Source organism: Serinus canaria, chromosome 1 (assembly GCF_022539315.1).
Source record: "Serinus canaria isolate serCan28SL12 chromosome 1, serCan2020, whole genome shotgun sequence".
In the NCBI taxonomy this organism is placed as follows: domain Eukaryota; kingdom Metazoa; phylum Chordata; class Aves; order Passeriformes; family Fringillidae; genus Serinus; species Serinus canaria.
Genome location: NC_066313.1, coordinates 107,065,160 through 107,088,329, shown reverse-complemented (window position 1 = coordinate 107,088,329; position 23,170 = coordinate 107,065,160). Strand labels below are relative to the sequence as shown.

Below are 23,170 nucleotides of genomic sequence, written 5' to 3'. Positions count from 1 at the left end.
ACGATTTGGGAGGGGATACAGTCAGAACAGCTGAGCCTAAAGGACCACAGGGCTATCCCAGACCACATGGTGTCATGATCAGCCTACAGAGCTGAGGAAGAAGGAAGGGGGGGGGGGGTGTTTGAAGTGATGTTGTTTGTCTCCCCAAGTCACTGTCACATGTGATGGAGCTCTGCTGTCCGAGGGATGGCTGAACACCTGCCCACCCATGGGAAGTGGTGCATGAATTCCTTGGTTTGCTTTGCTGGCACAGGAGGCTTTTGTTTTACCTCCTAAACTGTCTTTATCCCAACCCGTGCATTTTTTAACTTTTGCCTTTCTGATTCCCTCCACCATCCCAGCAGAAGGGCAGTGAGCAAGTGGCTGTGTGGTGTTTAGCTGCTGGCTGGGATGAAATCACTTTGGACTTCAAAGGTTTGGTGTTTAAAGTTTCAGAACTGATTCTAAACAAGTCTTGGATGAAAACGAACTTACATAAGCTTAAATGGACAAAAAACTCGATGGATTAATGTTCTAGTAAAACCACCTCAAAAAATTACACGATTTTTAAATTGTTTTACATGATTTTTAAATTGTTTTTAAAAACATGTGATTTGGGTTGCTTTTTCCCCCATGTTTACAACATACTTCAATAGATATACTAGCAAAAATAAGAGTAAGTACAGTCTTTATCTTCCATTCTTCTTTATGTTCTCTCTTCTCTACTTGCTAACAGCAAAACCAGTGAGTGAAGAGAGGTAAAAACACCCATTTCAAGGAAATGCAGAAGATACAGCTTCAGTAAGGAACTCAGTAGTGGTTCCACAGAAACGCAGATGAATCATCTTGAGAGAGATGGAGATGGTCTTTAAAGGGTGCTGGAAACAACTCCCATTGCTGGGCTGGCCTAACTTTTGGATGCACACATGCCCATGCACACACAGATTTAATTTTTTCTGTCCGTAGGGCCTCCCTCTCTCTCCCATTCCATGCAATTCATCAAAAACACAGATTTGGGATCAAGTCTGAAGGTTTACTTTGTGTAGTGAAATCTCATTTCAGTTTAAGTTAGTTATAAATTCCAGAAGTTGCCTTGCATCTTGCTGGCATGTTTCACATGGTAAAGTTCTGGCAGCATGTTAAAAACTGAGTGTAAATGTTAGGAGCGATAAAATCCTTCTGAAAGAAATAGTAGAGAATATTCTTGCCTATAAAAAATCAAAACCTTAGAACAAACATTTTTTTTCTTTTTTAAATGTATAGTATCCAATTCACCATGGCATTTACTTCTGGAGCAAATCTCATTACTGAAAATACTCCGTAAGTATTCCAGATTTATTGTGAAGATAAACATCAGTCTAGCTATTAAATGCTATTTTTCAAATAGGTTTTCTTCTATTAGCAAGTAACTCCAGACTATCTGTTGATAGTTGCATGGCTCATTGTTTAACAAGGAATAATACATTGATGCCTACACATAAAAAGAGAATTTTCCATAAACAGGTGCATCTGCCAGGAATAATGCAAATCACAGTCTAACAGGATTCACACTACTCTGTCAAATTCACTCCTTTCACTTGAAGGTGGTAATGCTGACATTTCATTCATATAAGTACTTTCAATTAGTTTAGTTATGTCCAGCTGTAGTTCCCAAAAAGATTTAAAGATGATGCAAATACCACTCTGATTTTATAGCCAGGGTCACAAAGAAGTAGCTACCCTGAAGTCACTCCAGAATGCTGATGGCCATGGGCTGTGTTAGGAATAAAAGGCTTTAAAGAGCCCTAACCACAAGAAAACAGTACCTGCAAAAACATGTAGTGGGGTCTTTCTAGGTTTTGTTGCTTCACAATTTAAAAAGGATACAGTCAGAAATACTGGGGTTTATATAATTCAAAAGCTGGTTATTTTTCAGTATATCCTTTCAGTTCCTCCTTTTAGAAATAAATCTTGTCAGAATATGACAGGTAGCAAGGGGTTGAATTTTAGATGTTACTGAGATAATAGAGCAGTTTAATCTATTAAGAAACATACACAACCAAACTATTTCTATTGCTTCTCTATATATACCCCACTCTCAAACAGTGTCTGCCAAGCTCCGAGCAACCAAAACAGTGTCAGTTACACCCTATCATATTCCTTGGGAACTAGAAGTTATTTAAAAGGAACCATGTTAGCCATCATGTAACTTCAAATAGCAAAAAAACCCTCCAAAAATCTAGAATGAAGCTGTAAAGATAACACAGTAAACAACTACTTTTAAGAGCTTTGCTTTTTTTCTCCTTAACCAATAATCCTAGCATTTACACACAGCAATTAATCTAGAGGGCAAGAGGAAGCATACATAGAAACACAGAAGTACTTTCTAGAATTGCACACCAACAACTTAATTAAAATCAGAGTGCAAAAGCATATAAATACATTTCCACTGTTTTTCACAACTTCAAGAGGAAAAATAAGCTTTTCTTTTGGAGAACTTTCAACTAGGCCTGATGGTTTGGGGAAGTACACTGATGTCAGGAGTAATTAGAAATCTCATTCTACTCTTATTACTTCACTGCATTGACAGCTTTTAGGTCTTGGGTTGTTTTTCTTTTTAAAAATGACTTAACAGCTGGCAAAATATACTTCTTCTCTCTCACAAATCACAAGCAGATAACTTCTTCTTACTGCACTGTTCCAACAATGCAGACACAAAGGTGGCTGCACTTTCTCTTGAAAAGCTGGCATTCTTTTCCCTTCAGAACAGATGTGATCCCTTTAACATCCTACACTTGCTTGAGTATTCCTGCCAGACCCAGCTACACACAAAGCCATCAGTTCCAAGCACAACTACAACTGATAAACCAGTGCTGGCAACAATATGTCATTATCCTTGCTGGTTCACAAGGATGCACCCTAACTTTTGTTTCTCCATAGAGTGCTACAAAGCAAAAAAGACTTAACAATCAAGACAACCCAGAATATCATTAACCTAATCAGCTTTTTAGTCTTAAAGCTGCCTAAGAATAACATTTATTAACATGGACATGAAGTTTCCATGGGCCAGCAGCTATGCAAAAGATAGAGCAGGCACTTTGTATAACGCTATATTTGAAACACAAAGAGCTGGTGAGTGTAGATCTCCTAAAAATTTATTTTGCTGTGACTCTTGCTATTACTCAAACACAAGCAACCTCCCATGAGAACAGAATTTTGCCGAATACATGGCAAACCTGTCAATCTGACCAGTAAAATTTAACAGGCACATACACTGTCCTGATATGGAACCCTCTTACTCCCAAGTCAGACACCAGCAAGCACTGGTCGGACTATTAGTCTAAGCCATGCTGTTTAAAATTCTAACTTTTCTCTGATATTCTTAAAAGTACAAGTGCCAAATCTGAACAAAAATTTCTGCCAAGACATTTGAAAGGTAGACTAGAAACTTATTAAAAAATAAAACCAACTAGAATTCTTTGCATTTTAGCATCTGCTATGAAGACCAAACCCACTAGGTCTGATATCAAAGTGAATACAAAAAACAGGTATGACAGGAATGACAGGATTTTTATGTCTCTGAGCTTATTCAACTTCCCTGCTCACGCTAAGGCACCTATTTCTAACTACATTCATGGCTTTTTTAAAATTCTCATCTGTGAAGATTTTGCATAGCACTCTGATACAATCTTCAAGACCAGGGTTGTAACAGAAATTATTAACAACTTTTAAGCCTTCACCGGGGATTCAAATGACGAAAAAAAACTTTGCACACCAGTCCAATAATCAAATGTCTTTCAGTTACCTTTTTTACTTAGGTCAATAGCAGCTTCTAGAAGAACTTCTAATTCCCCCTTCGGCAATACAGGAACAACCCATCGAGGCCTATATTCAAAAACAAACAAACCCAATTTCAATTGTGCTTCTGAAAAATCAAGAATTCTTGCCCCATTGTAATGCTTTTAAATATAGGCTCAGTACATAGATTTTTAAATGCCCTGACAAGTAATACACTAACCAACCCAAAGAAAACCACATTCTGCTTCAAGCTTCTTGCTCTTTACAACTTTAACCAAACAAAAAAAAGCATTTCAAGAAGTCCAGTGAAACAAAGATTAAAAAATTCTGATTCCACTATCAAGATGTTTGCACAACACCTTTTTAAAAAAGTGTGAAAATACCTGTTGATCATGTCATCCAACTTTGCCAGGTCTGTGTGTGGAAATGCAGGCTCCTCATCTTCAAGCTGGGGTGGAGCATCAGCTTGGCCCTGCTCATCAGGCGGGGTAGCTGGGGAGTTCTCATTTGAAGAATCAGGTGAAGAAGTCTAAAATTAAGATGGAAAATACTTCAAGTACTACCTGCACTTGTGTTTCACTTGTTTTGGCAGTTTTCTGTCATAAGATATTCCAAAGAATCATCTCGATTTTATATTGATACATATCAATATAAAATTTATATATTTATAATATAAAATTTATATTGATACATATCAATATAAAATATTTTTATTTCAGATTTATTAATAAAAACAGAGCATAAAATGTGCTATATTTTTTCTATCCTGGCATTTTAAAAATCAAACTAGTTTCCCGGTGAGGAAAGTGGTGGTTTTTTGGTAACAGCAGATTTTTCCAGAAGGTGAAATAAATAAACTGAAGCTTCAGCTTTTATAATTCTTGTCCAGAAAAGGTGATGACTTTAAGTAGAGAGATAGTTTTCAAAAAAAGCACAGAAGAAAACAATAATGAAAAACACTTTCTTAAAGAGTTTGCTAAACATGAGTGACTCAGTACTATAACCATCTACTAATCAACCTTGAAGAACATGATTCTTAAATCCACCTTGATGGGCCATGCAAAATACAACGCATTACAAAGATGACTCTTATTATTCATACACAGAAAAAGTATGAACTGACAATAAGAGCAAGACTTAGGAAGACAAAATCTCAAGAGCATTTTTCACCTGCTGTGCCACATCTGCTTGGCAGGGAGTGTTATTGTCTTCACAGCAGACTGTAGGGTGCTAGGTTTTGGATTTGTTACCAAAACAGCACTAATAACACATCTGTGTTTTGTCTGTTGGTGAACAGTGCTATCACAGATTCAAGGCCTGTTTTTCTCTTTGATAACTACTGTCAGAACTCAGACATAGGCAGGCGATACCGTGAGGTGGAAGGAGGAAAGGCCACCTGGGATGTTGTCAGAATATGAAGAGATGCAATGAAGCAAGCCAAGGCTCACTTGGAATTAAACCTGGCTAAGGATGTCAAGGGTAACAACAAGGGCTTCTTCAAATACATCATAACGAAAAAACAAATACATGGGAAGATGTGGTCCTGTTGCTGCCTCAGCCAGGAGACTGAGGAGAAGGTCTAGAGGAAGGAAGTTTCCTTTGGCTGAGAAGACTGGGTGGAGACCATGTAATTAAACTTCATATCCACAGGTCCATGGGCCTCGATGGGATGCACCCACAAGTGCTGAGAGAACTGCTGGAATCATAGCGAGGCAGGAGAGGGGCCTGAGGGCTGGAAGAAAGCAAATGTCACTCCAGTCTTCAATAAGGGCAAGATGGAGGACCTAGGGAACTACTGGCCAGTCAGGCTCACTTCAACCCCTGGAGAGGTGACAGAATAGTTCATTCTGTAGGCCACCTCTACCCACATGGAAGACAAGAAGGTGATCAGGAGAGGTCAGCATAGATTCACTAAAGGTGAATCATGTCTGACCAGTCTGATTGCTTTCTATGATGAAAAAATTAGCTGGATGGATGAGGGGAGAGCAGGAGATGTTGTCTGCCTCAGCTTCAGCAAGGCTCTGACACTGAGTCTCACAGCATCTGCATTCACAAACTCAAGAAGCGAGGACAGGGTGAGTGGACGGTGAGGTGGACTGAGAGCTGCCTGAATGGCAGATCCCAGAGGTTGCTACTCTGTGGCACGGGGTCCAGTTGGAGGCCTGTGACCAGTGGTGGCCCCCAAGGTTCAATACTTGGCCCAGGACTGTTTTACTTATTCATCAATGACCTGGCTGAGGGCAGATGCCTCCTCAGTGAGTCCTCTGGTGACACAAGGCTGGGAGGAGAGGCCAGTACTCCAGAGAGCCCTGCAGCCCTGGGAAGGACCTCAACAGGATGGAGAGATGGGCAGAGAACTTCCTGAAATCCAGCAAGGGCAAATGCAGGGTCCTGCACTGGGGAAGAACAACCCCAGGTACCAGGACAGGCTGGGACTGACCTGCTGGGAAGCAGCTCTGGGGAGAAGGACCTGGGGGTCCTGGTGGACAGTGAGCTGTCCCCAAGCCAGCACCGTGTCCCTGGGGCCAAGAGGGTCAATGGGATCCTGGGGTGCATTAGGAAGAGCACTGCCAGCAGGTCAGGAAGGTGATGCTGCCCCTCTGCTCAGCCTGGTGAGGATCACCTGGAGTGCTGTGTCCAATTTGGGGCTCGTAAGTACAGGAGAGAGGTGGAGCTCCTGGAGCAGGTCCAGCAGAGAACGGCAAAGATGATGAAGGGACTGGAGCATGTCACTGCAGAAAGGCTGAGGGAGCCAGGCCTGTTTAGCCTGGAGATGGTTTAGAGGGGATCTCATCAATATCTGCAGAAAGGTGCCAGAGGATGGACCAGGCTCTGCCCAGTGATGCCCAGCAACAGGACAAGAGGCAATGAGCAAAAACTGAAACACAGAAGTTCCCTCTGAACATAAAGAACTTAACAGTGAGGCTGATGAAGCACTGGAATGGATTGCCCTGAGAGGTTGTGGAGTCTCCTTCTCTGGAGTTATATTGCCTGGTCACAATCCTCAGTAAGGTGGTCTAGGGAACCCTGCTTGAGCAGGCAACCTGAATTAGATGACCACCAGTCGTCCCTTCAAATCTTACCCATCCTGTGATTCTCACTTTGCCCTCAGCAGTCAGCAGGGCAAGAGGCTGGGAGGGGACACAGCTGGGAGAGCTGACCTGAAATGACCCAAAAGACACTCCATGCCACAGAGCATCACACTTGGCAATAAAACAGAGGGGTTTTTTTCCCAAGGCAGCTGTTGCTTGGGGACTGGTTAGGCATCATCAGCTGGTAGTAAGTGACGGCACTTGCATCACTTGTTTCCCCTACCCCTTTCATTTATTAAACTGTGATTATCTCAGTCCAAACAGTTTCTCATTTTTTCCTTCCAATTCCCTTCCCCATCCCACTGAGGCAGAGGGAGTCAGACAGTGGAGACTTCCTTGGCAGTTCAGGGCCAGCCCACCACACATATCAAAGTACAATTCACTCTCAGGAAGGAGCAATCACTAAACCTTGTGGTATTAAAAAAATACCATCTTCACACTTAATTAAATAACAAAGCATGGTTCTTCTCTTAAATGGCTTTGGCTTTACATGATACTGCATCTTCTCAATGGCATTTTTTCACCCAAAGAATCCCCCTGTGATGTAATATATGAGAGATTTTGCTTTTCTTTGGAAAACAAAGATCATGAGAAGCTGTTCAGGAAGTCAAGTACAATGAACAGAGACCCGGATGCAGTTGCTCTGGAAAGGTTGGTACCTGAGTGAGCTGCTTTATCCAGAAAGTGCTTTTGCAAAATGGAGCAGACACCAAACTCACAGATGTAGTGTGGTTTTACCAATCTATGGCAGGTTCTATAATGTTGTTCTGAGGAAGCTTCTGGTACTAATCCAAGAAGACTTCTTATCCAAAACAGGTATGCTTGAAAGAACTATGCCACTGCCAGAAAAGGGAGCATTTTTGCAATACCATGCTCTCTAACCATATTTACTTTGCCAATATCACTGCCTTCATCCTTCAAAATATTGTACTTCCAGACACGCACACAAAAACATCTAACTTAACTAGAGATCTCCAGAAATATAAAAATTCAAATAATTCAGGAACACTATTTCTAAAGAACAAAGTCCTTTATTTTTAGATGAACTGATTGTTAATACCATACCTGATTCTGCTGGAGGGGAGGCTGGGACTGTCCATCAGGAGCCTGGCCCTGGCTATCATTCCCTCCTACCGGAGAGCCACGAGTCGTGGCTGTCATACTCGACACAGGGCAGATCTTTGCAATTTTGTCTGCTTATGTAGTTGATGTGAGAGAAGAAATTATAGTCCACTTAGTAAAGTTGAAGTACCAGCATATGCTTGCCTTAAAAAGCTCCAACTCAAGAACATGCCATCTTGCAGAGACCATTGCATAATCTGGAGAGGAAAAAAAAAAGACAACATCCTGTATTAACATACGCACAGAAACTCAATCCACACCTGGAAAAGAACATTACAGAAACAAATACACTGCTATAGAGAATCTCCTGTTTTAGTCTTATTATTTCTTTTTATTGAACACATCTGACAAAGTCATATTTGAAATATTTAACATTATTTTAATGTTCTAACTAAAAATTACATTTACAGTCACCTTTATACCACTGAGAAACTGACACACATTCCAAATGTGTGTCTGTTTACCCTGTGTTCAGAGTAAATGTGTGCAGCTCTTTGCTCTGACTCTTGTGTGCCTGAATTCCTACAGTAGATTTTCCATCTGAATTCATGGTGCTGCTCAAGGTCTATGTAGAAATTACTTGGTTAAGAGCCTAAAAAGCCAAATTTGTAATCTTTGCAATACTCTCCTCCTGACACCAACTGCAGATGTCAGAGGGAGTTAAGAGACTGTTCTACCTCAGCTGAGACTAACAGAGACCCTGCAGCCAAACTCCTCTTAGCACATCAGCATTCACCCAGGGAATTTGACCTGTATTCCCTTTATCCAGCATGTGCCTATGAAAGCCTGAGTCCACTGGCCTGTCAGCCCCACTACGAAGCCCATCACATCCCCACCAAGTAATTTAGCAGATTATATGAAGAAAATTGTGACATCAGATTTGTTGAACTTGTAATGCTATGCCAAAAATTCCATATTCACTGTGTTTCAACTTCACTGTGTTTTATACAGACAAAAAGAGCTGCATTAAGTTATAACAGCAATTACACTCTATACCACCAGGCATTGTATAACCACGGAAGCTGAAATGTAATTTCCCAGAGCAACTCAGACTTCCAAGCACCACATAAAGCAAAAACAGTTCCCAGGAAGTTAAAAAGCCAAGGTGATACAAAGTGTTGCATAAGCTTCCAGGAAGATGCATTTGGCAGTGCTGAGATCCTGCTCCAATCACCAAAACCTCAAGTTAACAACTGGAGTGAAATTTCTGTTGTAACACTATGAATATTCCTAAGTGTTTTATTACGATGTCTCATCTCAAGTTTCAACGCTGTTATCTTTTTCCAAGACACTTTAAAACCTTTTCTTATATTGTGTGAATTTGCAAGGCATTACATATACAATAAAAATTGACTGAATACACTCTAACTCCTCTACCTAGTCTCTAGTATTAACAGCACCAACAAACTTAGAGATCTCTAATAATGTCATTAGAATAATGTTCACTTTTGAGTAAAATTGTACTGTTTCAAAACACTCAACTGTTATCCATCTCCAGCTTTCATAATTCATATTCATAAGGCTTAGTAAGCCTACTAAGTCCAGAACACTTGCATTATCAACTCAAAACTTTCTTTAGGAAGAAACTGATTTTTGAAATGCAATTCTTAAAATTAATGTATTTGGTATTTAATCCATGCTTTTTAGAAAATGCCCTCCTGAGTATTTAATTGCTTTCTACTGATGTTTATAAACATCACTAAGTACAAAGTACCAGCAAGAGTAAGTTTCCTGACACACAAACACACACTGCAGTCTACTGCAGTTCAATGCAGTCAGTTCTGCACTACCTGATGGAGGTTTGGAGGTACTCACATAACCCAGTGAAATCAAACTGCTGCCAATTCACACTGCACTCTTCTGCAGCCCTAAGCCAACACCACCACAATAAACCTTCTTTAATCGCCACCATTCTTCCTTAACAGGGCTGGGTCACAGAACAGCCACATTAAAAACTTGCGCTGGCACAGGGAGCAAGGTAGCAAAGAAGCAGGAAAATGGTAAAACAGCTCATTTCAGCAGCAATCCTGGTCCAGGCTGGTTTAAACTGCAGGTGGAAGTGTCCACCAGCAGCTGCGGTTCCAAAATAGCTGATGCCAAGGGCAAGCTGATTGATTTCATCTCAGCCCATGCTTTGGGCTGAATTATCATTAAGTGAGCTGGTTCAGACTCCTAAAGGAAACAACAAAACCCCACCAAATGTACAAAGACTGACTATTTTTCAGTTTTTTTAATTATCTGAAGTAGTGCACTGCAAGGCCAGAGAGTTCTCACCCTAATGCCAGCCAGGGAACCAGGACAAACTGCAGCTCTCCTGCCAGACTGACTGCCCTCAGATTTGCCTCTGTGCTTAGCTGAAGGATGTGGGCAAAGCATTCTTGTAAATTCCATTCTGCTCAAGGCAAGTAGCACAACTTAAGAAGATACAAGAAATCTACTACTGAAATAACCAATTTACTCGAAATCTAGCAAATTTATAGAATGAAATAAAATCTAAGAAAAATATTATGAATTTTGTAGATGCCAGTAAATACAAAACATTTACGTGAAGGACTCATCTATATTTTTCTTCCTCTTATTTAGGGATTGTTTGCTTTAGTGTCTAATAATGATTCTCCACACATATTACTTAAATTACATTCCCAGGAAAGTGTATTTCAGGGCTTACACAGAGTTTCACTTGTCTTAGTCATGTGCATTAGACAAAGCTAACTTCCTAAGTGAGTCCATCACTTCTTCCTCCAAGTTTATGTGATGTCCTCAAGAGACACAATAGTAACTTCAAGTTATGCTGCAGCTAACTAAAAACATTCCATCTCCAATAAATCATCTGAGGGCTTCTTGTAGTCAGAGGCATGTTCTCAATTGCAGGGATATCCTTGTTCAGGTGTTTTCCTTTTAATTACAGAATATACAAATATACTTTCATAAGTGCAATCATAATCCAATTCATGCAATTTAAACAGCATTAGAAGGCAGTGGTTCACCAGTCCTGTTTTCAGCCACTCATTCACCATTTATGCTTCAGAGAAAACATCAAACTGCATTCCCGCAGAGAACACACCAGTGCTTTAACCTCTCTAGAACCAATAAAGTATGAAACTTTGAATTCCCATCACTTCTTTAACACAGACTATTCAATTTTTTAGAGCAACAACGCACCAAGGCATAGTTTGGCTCAGCTCAAGAATTGCCTTTATACCTATTTATAATTAATTTCATAATTTATAAACAAATGTAAACTGATGCAGTGACATATATGTACATATAAGTACAGACAGCCCAACAGAACAATTCAGCTGAATTCAACAATCCAGCTGAGTTCTAATGAATACTCTATGTTAGCTTTTATATACATCTCATTTCTATTACTTGTGATTTTGGATTCAGCACACTATCCTAAAATCAACAGAATATACCGAGTTGGAAAGGCTCCACAAGGATCATCAAGTCCAATTCCTGGCCCTGCACAGAACCATCCCCAGGAGTCACACCATGTGCTCAAGAATATTCACCAATGTTTCTTGAGGTCTGCCAGGCTGGTGCTGTGACCACTGCCATGGGGAGCCTGTTCCACTGCCCAGCCATCCTCTGGGGAAGAACCTTTTCCTGATATCCAACCTAAACCTCCCCTGACACAACTTCAGGCCATTCCCTCGGGTCCTGTCACTGTCACCACAGAGCAGAGATCAGTGCTTGTCCCTTCTCTGCCCCTCACAAGGAAGCTGTAAGTGCAGTGAGGTCTCCCCTCAGTCTCCTCCAGGCTGAACACACCAAGTGCCCTCAGGTGCTCCTCACACAGCTTTCCTTCAAGACCCCTCACCATCCTCATGGCCCTGCTTTGGATATTCTCTAAGAACTTCAGGTCTTTCTTACATCGTTGTGCACCAGTTTAGGGCGAGGCACCAAAGAGCAGGGGACAATCCCCTCCCTTGCCCAGCTGGTGATGCTGTGCCTGACACCCCTCAAGACACAGATGTCCCTCCTGGCTGCCAGGGCACTGCTGATCCACCTTCAACTCTCCATTGAGCAGGACTCCCAGGTCCCTTTCTGCAGCACTTCCTTCCAGTACCTCATCGCCCAGTCTGTCCATACATCCATGATTGCCCTATACCAGAGGTACAAGTTACCACCTTTACCCAAAGCTCTAAATGGATGTTTTAACACAGGGTCAGGATGGAGACAGAACCCTGTTAAGTGACAAACTCACGCCACTACTGCTAATCTAGCAGTTTATGAGGCTATGAAGACTGAGTCAAATGAATCCCACTGACTCTTGCTTTTGATGTCAACTGAGAAAATTCCTATTTGACATGTTTTTGTCCTATGTTTTGTTCCTATTTGACACCTCCTTTTGTCACCCTGATCCACCACTAAATCACAAGTGAAAGCCAGTTTTTGCTCCACCTGACTCCTTGGAATTTCAGCAGCTCCAGAAAAAGATAAGTATAGATTTTTTGAATCCTATGGTCCCCATTCAGAAGGCACCACACAGGAGTTCCATGAGAGCTGCCCACACAGAGGACACCAGGTACAGCACTGTCCTCCAGGAGGAGCCTCTGCTTCCAGACTCAACCATCCAGTACAGCTGCACACCTGAACCTCACCTCAGCTTTCACAGTCTGCAGTCTCATGCCTACATGGCAGATTAGATTAATTTTGTTTTGGGGAGAAATCAAGCTTTTCAAAAGCCAGGGGAAAAAAAAATCAGATGTGGGTTCCTGGATAAGTGGTAGGTAAGAAGCAAATATGTACACAATACTCTGTTACAGGATAACAGAAAGGATGGCATCCTTTATCATTCAATGATAAAGGAACAAATGTATTTTTCTAATACAGCTGACTTCTAGAATGGCCTTCATTTGAGTTTCTCAAAGTCTCCTCTTCAAAAGTAACTCAAATACCCCACTACATACAGTCTTTTTCCCTGAATTAGCTACTTAAAATACAGAGTCTCAGAAAAAAGCAAATGCAAAGTACCAGACCACAGAGGCAGACCTCAAAATACATTTTATAATTAATGAGCATTACCTAAGGCCTATCTAGGGGGACAGACCTATTTTTCCTTTAACTGAAGTATTCTGCTTATACACAAGTGAGGACACATGTCACAAAATCTACTTTGCCATGTGGTAACAATGAATGCCAGAGTAAGAGTTGCTTAACATGTAACAATAGAGCTTTCTAACAACCACACAGCAATTTATTTACAAATGATGTTCCCATGAAACAGGAGGTCATAGATGTGCTTCAACAGAAGTGTGATGCCTACTGCAAAAAGGCTTAACAGCAGCAATACAAATTTGAGGTATCACTGATTGTTTCATACAGGATTCTAGGAACTGCCTTCTTAAAACCTTAATAAGTACTGACTCATCACAAGGATTATGATGTGATTCTAGTTTAAAAATTCTAGGCTTCTACCCTATGCCTTTATTTCAACCAGAACGACTTTTCAACTAGAAACACCTCCCCCAAATCTGTAACACTGACCTAATTCAGTAGTTACAACATATAGACACCCCCACACATTTTCCATTTTCTTTCCTCCCTGTACCTTGTATCTTTCAGGAAGGAGGAAATTATTTACATAATCAGGATAGAGAACTGGAGGTCACAGCATATCACTCATTAATACTAACATGCAGTGAAAGTGAAATGCATTCAATGATTAATGCAAAACCTGTCATTAAGCTACTATACAGAATAGCAAGAAGTGTCTAACTTTCAGCATTTAAAAAATACCTGATAAGCAGCAGTCAGAAAATGTTATCTCAAATAGCAAATATTACCAAAAAAAAAAAAAACCCTTTATGCTCCTTCTCCTCCTCTTAAAGAAGTGAGTGTATATGAGACACGGTCAACTGCATCAGGTTCCAACATCAGTTCAAAACAATATATGTCTTAATGGTACAGTACAAGACAGATTTTGAGTAACTGTGATGGTTACAAACTAAAACTATTCTCACTGAAAAACAGGTTACTTCAAGTAACGTTTTTTTGTGATCATTCCCCATAATACACCTGAAATTAAGTCATTTGGCAGCATAAGTTTCTGGAACATTGAGAACATCTATGTAAACATACAATTCTATTTGCCCTCAAATTCAGATAACAAAATAAAGGGGAATTGTCCTGAAACATAACTTCAGTTCTTTCAAGATTATTTTCCTTTTAATTTCAAAACTTGGTGTTGGGACTAAGCTCAGCTAAGATATATCTACTTAACAGTATCCAACTTCACCTTGTTCAAGATGCTCCTAAATGCACCACTCACATGAGTTTAAGCAAGAAGTAAGAGTAGAAAAAGTGAACTTCCAAACCTGAAGCCCAAGAAATTCTAATCAAAACAAACTGTATTCAAGCCAAGGCTGACAACAGGATTTGGCTCTGCACATCAAGGCAACAAAGCCAATATACTCAAAACCTATTAACTTGCTTCACAGCTTTACAGAACAGTTTGGGTTGGAAGGGACTGCAGTGATCATCCAGTTCCAACCCCCTGCCATGGACAGGACACCTTCCACTAGACCAGGCTGTGCCTTTGATCCAATCTGGCCTTCAATACTTTCAAGGATGGGGCATCCACAACTCTCTGTGCAACCTGCACTAGTGTTTCACTATAGGAAATAATTTCTTCCTAACATCTATTCTAAATCTACTCCTAGTTTAAACCCATTCTCCCTGTCCTGTCACCACATGCCTTTCCTGTAAGCCCCCTCTTCATACTAGGAGGGGCTCTATGGTCTCCCCAGAGCCTTCTCCAGGCTGAACACTCCCACGCATGTCAGTGTGTCTTCAGAAGAGAGATGCTTGCACGTGGAGTAACTTCCCAAAAGACTTTAAAAATAAAAGGAAACACTTTACATCAAAGGACTGTCTTGCTTCAAAGCAGTTATTGCTGAAGGCCAGGCCCTGAAAGGGAACTGGAGAGCAGCGGCAAGTGTCCTTCTCCAAAAGACATTCACCTGCCAGTAATTCCTGGGACATGTAACAGTCAGAGAGTGCACCCCTAATTACTCACAGCACATGATGCCTTTTCACAAAAAATGTAATGAAAGGACAGGCCTTCAGATCACACACTTCATTCTCGCTACCAGATGGAAAAAACAGTTTCGGCTACTGTTATGAAGTGTTTAGCTCATGTGACAGTAAACAGAGACGAATCCAAATATACAGCACCCAGTCAATGCCTTAGACTAAAACCCACCAAATGTTAAGACAATTAACTGAGTTCCCCTCAGGGAGCTGTGGCCCTGCTGTCAGGCTTTGACATAGGTGCAAGTCTCAGGCTGCTGTCACAGACAAAGTGCAGAGCAAGACTGGGCCTCTCATCCTGTACAACCACTCTTCTACTCTCAGAAGCTTTCACTGGGAGTCACACTGGTTCAACTGGTATCAAAATACATCCTCAAGGATATTCAGTGTATCTCAGTGACAGAAGGAAGAGGGACATAAATGTTCAGCCCCTAAAATTCTATTATTTAAACTACTGGTCTAAACATTTCCCAGCAATGAAGAAATTGCATTCAAGGCACTGATAAGTAGCTAAATAATATGGGCTTTTATGATGGGAGATGAAAATTGTAGTTGTGACAGTAAAAAACCCCAGACTTGTCAAGAACAGAATCCAGTAAATATAAAAGGCACTGGAAAATGCACACACTGGAATGTAAGAAAAGCAAACTAACTAAGTGACTTCTATCTAGTAAATGCAAAAATTTATCTTAAAATGCTTAAATTGTTTGAACCATGACTTTCATTTACTATAAAGCCCTTTTCTTGAATTCCCAATGAACATGCAAAGTGGGTAAGACTTCCTTTCACCTTAGTATTAATAGAACGAGCTACAATAGGAAATATCTCCAAAACGAAAACAAAAAAAAAAATCAAAGAACTTCAGAATATAATTTGTTCCAGTCAGACCCAATTCACACTGTTATAATTTTTCCAAGTATGCTACAGTTTATTTATGCATGAAACTGTCCTTCTTCAACCCAAAAAAACGTGTTCTTGGCAATAGAGCCAATCAGGACTGAGCTGATACTCCAGGTCCAACTGCAAACCCAGTCATTTTCAGGCAGCCATAGAACAGTTCAGGCAAGGACAAGGAATACATTTGCACTTGGTAATCTATCATCTATGGAGTAATTGTTATTGTATCGTTACATCTGTCACTACTTCAAGAAAATAGCACGTCTAAAGTTTGCACTGAAGACTGATTAAATGCTCTTGGTCCCTTACTTCTGATTGTTAAACCCACAGTTTGGTCCTGGATTCATCCAATTCAAAAATGGATGTGACAGCTACACCTCTGCAAGCCATGGACCAAAATTCATTATCAAAGTTCAATCACACTTGAGCAAAAACAGTCCCAGTGTTCTGGGAATGCATCTGGCATCCTCCCTTTTCACTTGCACAAAGAACACTTTTACTTAATGTTACTCTTTATCATTTGTGCTTTAGGAGTTATGTTTAGAGATGGTTTCTCTGTATGTACATTATTCTTAATTGAAAGTGTATCTATATATAGGTGGTAGTGGTATCAGCTGCTTTTCTTAGCTCTGTGTGCTAATTCAAGCAGTCAAGTGTTTTCTTGCAGCACAAGCTAAAAGACCTGCAAAACACACATTTTAGATGTATTGGTTCTGTTCTTGAACTCCACAGCTTAAAAGCTCCTAGCTTGAAATAATGCATTACTGTATTTATAATGTGGGGCTTCAGAACCAAGGAGGAGATGCCACGTCATGTGGAGGAAATGCTGCACCTCTTCTCAAAAGCTGGAGGAAAAGGTAGGTTCTCCTGCTCTTCCTGATTTTGTTTGTGTGCCTGATTGGCAGTTCTGATTTTTTTGTAAGTGCCAGTTAAAAGTACAGTTTGTGTAGTTCTTGTCTGCTGATTTCTCAGTTCTTTTTCTTCTTTGATAAGCCCAAAAGTCAAAGAGAATAGAAACAGCAATCTTAAAAGGACATCTTTATTCCCTAACTGCAAGGGAGTAGATAAATAGTTGCAAACCCCAGAACAGCCAGGCTAGCCTGGCAATGGATGGTCTCTCATGTTCTGTAATGGGCTCAGATATTTGATTCATCCCACTGCAGTCTCATCTCACTGGAGCAGCAAATTGGTGCGGAGGGAGAACTTTCTGGCTACTAACTTTTTTTCTAGATGTAAAAGGCTGTAATTCACAAGTTTCTTATTAGTTCTGTGACCAGAATTATAGGTTTCTCTTAAAAAAACAATGCTAAGATTTATTCTTGCTAGAAACATACAATTGTGGTGTTCACAGGCAGTTGCTTTTGTAAAATAACTGATTGCTTTTTGTCATGTTCACCAATATATACAAAGTTTTCTGTATGTGCTTTTTTTAGGTAAATGACCTGACACTTGGCTGTGTTGGTGCACATTTTATTGTGCTAGGCTTACCAGATAACTCACATTACTCTGTGATGTGCTCTCACTGTCTGTCACCCCATTCATTTGGGTGCCATGTGCAATATTTATTAGTAATTTTATAGTTTTATCTATGCGATTGGTAATATATTAACAGTATGAAATTGTGAATTGCTAGGTGAAGGGTTTGGCTAGAAATGTGTTCCTGTTTGTTAAAATCATGTTAATAATTCTGGTTTCACTCAGTAAAGGTTCATTTCTTTAAACTCTATTTTTTTTCCTGTAAATTTAATTAGATGAGTGTGTTACAATGCAGTACAGAAATTCAGGTAATCTCTAACATCTTTTGATTCTCCTCCTCTACTCTGCTCTGGTGAAACCCCACTTGGTAATGCTGTGTACAGTTCTGGTGTCCCCAATACAAGGACATGGAGCTGTTGGAACAAGTCCAGAGGAGGCCACAAAGTTGGTAAGATCAGTGGAGCATCTCCCTAACAAAGGCTGAGAAAATTGGGCTGGGCAGCCTGGAGAAGAGAAGGTTTGATGGAGACCTCACAGCAACTTTCCAATATCTGAAGGGGATCTGGAGAGCAACTAGGAAACTGGAAAGCAACTCTTCATCAGGAATGGCAGTGACAGGAAAATGAGCAATGGGCACAAACTGAAAGAAGGGAAATTTAGGTTAAATATTAGGAAGAAATTTTTAAATGTGAGGATGGTGAGACACTGGAACATACTGCCTATGAAGGCTGTGGATGCCCAACCCTGGCAATGCTCAAGGCTCCTTTCATCATCAAATGCTTGGACCTCTAACGTGCTAAAAACACTGGGGTGTGTATCAAATATTGTGAGGGTAGTGGTGAAGCCACTGAAAGTACTTCAGCTTGCAATTTATGCAGGAAGGTTTTGCTGTTATTTTAGGTCGCGTTAGATTCTGTAATGTCCCGCTAAGCCACGTTCTACTGTTAACTAGAGAAGAACATGGGTCCTGTAAATTACAAAAGACATCCACAGAATATCTCACTTCTTTTTATGAGTGAGGCACAAACCCTTCCAAATTTTTAAGAACTTTTGTACCTTAGCTCTAGCAGAAGATAAACCTCTGAAACTTCCTTGGATGCCCTGGATGTTGTTTCCATCTTTTGCTGCAGGGCTCACAAAGAAAGCTCAGATTTTTTTAAAAACACAATTTTGTAGGCAGGATTGATGAAGTTAAAATCATGAGGTATTTACTTTCTCTATTATAAGGATATTTAAGAATAGAATTCTTTTGTTCATCTGCATGGGACCTCCAATGATCATCTAGTCCAACTGCATCAGGATTACAGATAATACTAACTGCAGACAAAAATCTAAAAAAGTTAATTAGAAAAGTTTAAATCAAAACACTCCCCTTGAGGTACGAGAGCCATTTAATACTGTTCACAACTCCAATTCTTCCTGCGGAACAGAGCAAAAAATGAAATAACTCTTCAACATTCCATGCTTGGAAGACTGTGCCAAACCATACTGAGGTTCAAATCCTCACATCATGTTCAGTGCCTTAGTTTCTTTCTGAGATACATAAACACATTGTGGATTCTGTAATTTCTGATGAGATTCATGCCTTTTATGAGGCAACTGGTAAATGCAGAACAGCTTTTGCTACCTTCATTCTTTCTCAAATATCTGAAGGGAAGGATAATGGCATTTTGCAGATTTGTCCCACTTGCAGCTTTAAAACATGGCCTTATTTATAGTATTTATACTGCACTTAAGGCTTTGCAAAACTCGGGACTGTAAATATTTGAAATGTTGGCTGAAGTCATTCAGCCAGTAAATTAGGGATATTACTACAATGTTATTGTTACATGTTACTTGTGCACTGTTTCTTAAACCCTGCTTATGCCCAGCTCCTGATGTGTCACCGTGGTGTGCAGCACTCAATGCCAACACCACAACTGGACTGTAAAGATTCTGGTAGAAAAGTGGAGTTTGAAACTGACCTGCAAAAATCAGGCTTAGCCCCTCCGGCTCGCTTCATGTTCCCTATGGAAAACTTAATGGCTTCTCTAAACTATGTTAAACACTGTACGAAAGAAAATCAATTAATTAGTAGTAGTCTTTACATCTAATATTCTGTGACATTCTCAACACATGAAAATTTTCACACAATGTATAAAAGCAACACACCTTACTGCTAGGTTATTTGTATATAATTGAAGCATGACATAACACCTAACACAGGTATTAAGCTGGAAGCAGATTACATTCTTGAATCATGAAAAAAACAACTTTGTGAAATACCTAGATATTTTTAAGTGCTTTAAATTCAAATATCTAAGCATTCCTGTTACCATACTAGTGCTAATTTCACTTTTTTTTAAACTCTACTTTTCATGTAATGTTTAATCAGCACGAAATAAGTACAAGAACCCAAACTCTACCATCATCATTGTCAAGTGTAATTCAAATATCTAACACAGAAGAAAGCGACACCAGCATTAAAATTTGTATTTCAATAAGCTTCTTCACAACTATTTAACAAACTTAGCAAACTTCCAACCAGTTTCAACGTACCAACTGCCTACTCAGCCTGGCGGTTTTTGTACTGCTCCATGCCAGATAACTGCAAGTAAACATTTTGACATTTTCTGCTGCCTTACAACCATTTCAGTCAGAAGATACTTAGCCTGAAAAATCAAGCTTGCACACGCTCCCTAGAGGTGTTACAAGATGATAGCTCATGTCTTTAATATTGTCTGCCTTAAACGTGCTCCATTCCAACCAAACTCAGACAAGCCCATCTTCCTAGGCAGATGAATGCTCCAGAAATCCCTGAAATCCTCCAGAATGCTCCCTGAATTCTCCAGAAATCCCTGAAAACTATCCACCCTCTCCAGAGAACTTGTGTAACAACTCCCCTTAAAAATCTTGGCCTCTCTATAGCAAAGTAAGAAGTGGCAACAGAACAGCAGTTTTGTCTTCTGTCTTCATGTTCCTTCTGCCAACATAAAATGCTGTAGTTTGATATAAATGCAAAAAGATACATAGCAGAGAATGTTGGAATGGAACAAGAAGCCCCTAGAAAGTACACAAAGAACAAAGCAGGGCTGGAAATAGGAGAATTATTTCCACTATGTTCACCCCCCCACTCCCCACAGAACCAAGAAGTGACACCACTGTCCCAGAAACACAGTATTCCTGTATCCATAAAGCCTATTAAAAAGCATGTCTTAACTCTTTTTACTGAGAAATGCAGGAGAAAACAATCATCATAAGGGCTGAGGATGGGTTTAAGAATTCTGCTGCAGCTATCTGAAAACCAGAAAGTCATTCAAAAAAACCACAACCCACCACACACAAAAGAAAAAAAACCACTACACACACTGCTGCTGTTCTCCCTGCACTGAAATAATCCCATAAACTGCCAATCCCATAAACCCCCTTGCTAATGAGCCCTTCCTTCAGTCCAAAACAGCCTACAAAGATACCTCTTCTCAGCTGAGCCTACCAACAGGCCAGGAGAGACAGGAGGAACACTGGATCTGTTCTTCTCAGGGACAGTGCTTAAACCAGCACCATGTGAGAGTGACAGAAGTAAGGTGGTTTTGCTACCACAGTGTGTGCGGGATCTATTCTGCTTCTACCATTGGAATCTCAGTGTGTAACAGCCATCTCATCCCCCAGTACAAGTTATTTATACTGATAAGTTTTAGAAAATAAGTCTCATTATATTTCTGCATGTGGACAAGCCTTCAGCCAGTGTAAAACCTCTCAGTCTGTTTGAAATCAGGGAAGTCTCCACTGTGACAAAAAGGGAAGGAGGGCGATCCTGCTGGCTTCCATCCTAACCACTTTTTCACCACTATGGAATTAGCCCTTGCATCACCACATCACCAGCCAGATCAAGAAGCCAAGCTGGCTGAAAGGTAACTGGAGGATAGGAATCAAATAATTTTAGTTTTCATCTGCATTGTAAGCCATATGAACACTAACAATGGCAGGAGAAACAGGAAGAACACATAACCATGAATAGAACCAACTCTTTCAGCATCACTGCAAATCTCTCATGAAATTACACCCTAGAAGAGAAGGGAAAGGGAAGGAAACAGAATACAGTCAATTAGAATTAGCACATATTTAATTAATATATAATCAAGGTTCATGTACATTATAGCACAAATGAGCCTTTACAACACAGAAAAGTCATAAAGAGCAAAAATTCTTCCCAAGAACAAGGGATATCACAGGAAAATGCACATAGAGAAAGCTGTTTAGCAGATGATAAATGCCAGGAATGTCAGTCCACCAACAGCATAAATTCAGTCATGAAAGAAATATTAAGCAGCCACAGCAAATAATGCCAAGTGCAAGAAGTCTGAGAAGGTGAAGGCAACAAACTGTCCTGGAAATTATGATAAAACCAGTGGAATACTCAGCAGATCACAATGAGTCAGGAAAATTATTTGGCAGTAATACTTTGAATATTCTCACTACAAGCAGACAACTTAATGACAAAGCCACAGCAGATAACACAGAAGTTGTAAAATGCAGAAGGTGGCAAAAATTTTACTTCTGATGACAACAACAACAAAAAACAAAAAACAAACAAATAAAACCAAAACAAAACAAAAAGCCAGAGCTATGAAACTGTAAGCAAAACTCTACAATTCAAACATTACCTGGAAACTCAGGCAAAAACCAAAATGGAACTAGAGATGACAGAGCATGAGTAGCTGAGTACAACAGCTACATCCACTGTGACAGACAACATCTTAAGGACTTTTTCACAAGTTTTCATTTAACAAATTGCATGAGAGACAGACACACCATGCTCTCTGTATTTGTCAAAGGCTGAATTTGTCATTTTTCTCCTGCCTAATTGGAATTTTCAGAGTAATCTGGTTTCCACTGTAATTTCATTTCCATTGAACAAAGTCCCCTGGGTAAACAGTAATCAACTGAGGCACCAGGAAGAAAAATTATCTGTACCTTATCTGTCACAGAAGTTTAATGATATTTTATAAGGAAAGAAACAGAACTTCAGAAATAAAAGGGAAATCTCTGGATTATAAGGCAGCTATATAGAAATCCCCAAAGTTAAATCTATGTCTTGTTCAAAAACATTGCTGAAGAACACACTGGCCTTTTTCAGATTCACCTTTTTATCGTCCTCTCATTCTTCTTGGTATTGAGAGAAAGAGAAAACTGAGAAAGAGTGAGGAGGCACAACAGCAACTTAAGCCCACAAAACTGTGTAACACCTGAATATCTAACAAAAATCCATTGAAAAGCCATGACAGGAGGTAGGTTTGAAGTTCACAGCCTCTGTGTCTCAGTTCTTCATCCATAACACAAACACAACACAAGCTTTTTGATTAATGATTGGGTAACGTACAGGATGAGAACAGAAAGAACCTAAAGAACTTAGCAAGCTTCTCAAGCTTTCTTATTAACAGAGGAATAATTCTACTCAGTATTTAGACTGATGTCACACATGCATTTACAGAAAGAATTGCACAGATAAAATTCTGAATGACAATCCAATTCCATCTGACTGAATGAGTCAAGGATCCAACAGGAGGAAGAGCTCCTAATTGGTTGGGGGTGGGGGGGGGAACAACACCAGTTTAATGACAAGATTCATTCTCCAATTTCCCCATTTTCCATGTTTATATAAATTTAGAGGAACCTGAAGTTCAAGACCAAGTGCAAGCTCCCACATATGGGTCAGAGCAATCCCAAACACAAGTACAGGCCAGGCTTTTCCTGGAATGAGAGCAGCTTTGAGAAGGACTTGGGGGTACTGGGGGACAGGAAGCACAACA

General features: G+C 40.1%; 1 protein-coding gene across 2 annotated transcripts in view; it reads right to left on the bottom strand.

Moving 5' to 3' along the window:
- USP9X (ubiquitin specific peptidase 9 X-linked) overlaps positions 1–23,170 on the bottom strand; it is a 96,853-nt gene that overhangs the window by 64,872 nt on the left and 8,811 nt on the right. For both annotated transcript variants that reach the window (XM_009089622.4, XM_018913490.3), the window contains exons 2-4: positions 7,914–8,167; positions 4,140–4,285; positions 3,764–3,843 (exon numbers count right to left, since the gene is read on the bottom strand). In XM_009089622.4, the coding sequence (XP_009087870.1) occupies positions 3,764–3,843; positions 4,140–4,285; positions 7,914–8,009 (322 nt within the window). In that variant the 5' untranslated portion in view covers positions 8,010–8,167. The remainder of the gene's footprint in view (positions 1–3,763; positions 3,844–4,139; positions 4,286–7,913; positions 8,168–23,170) is intronic.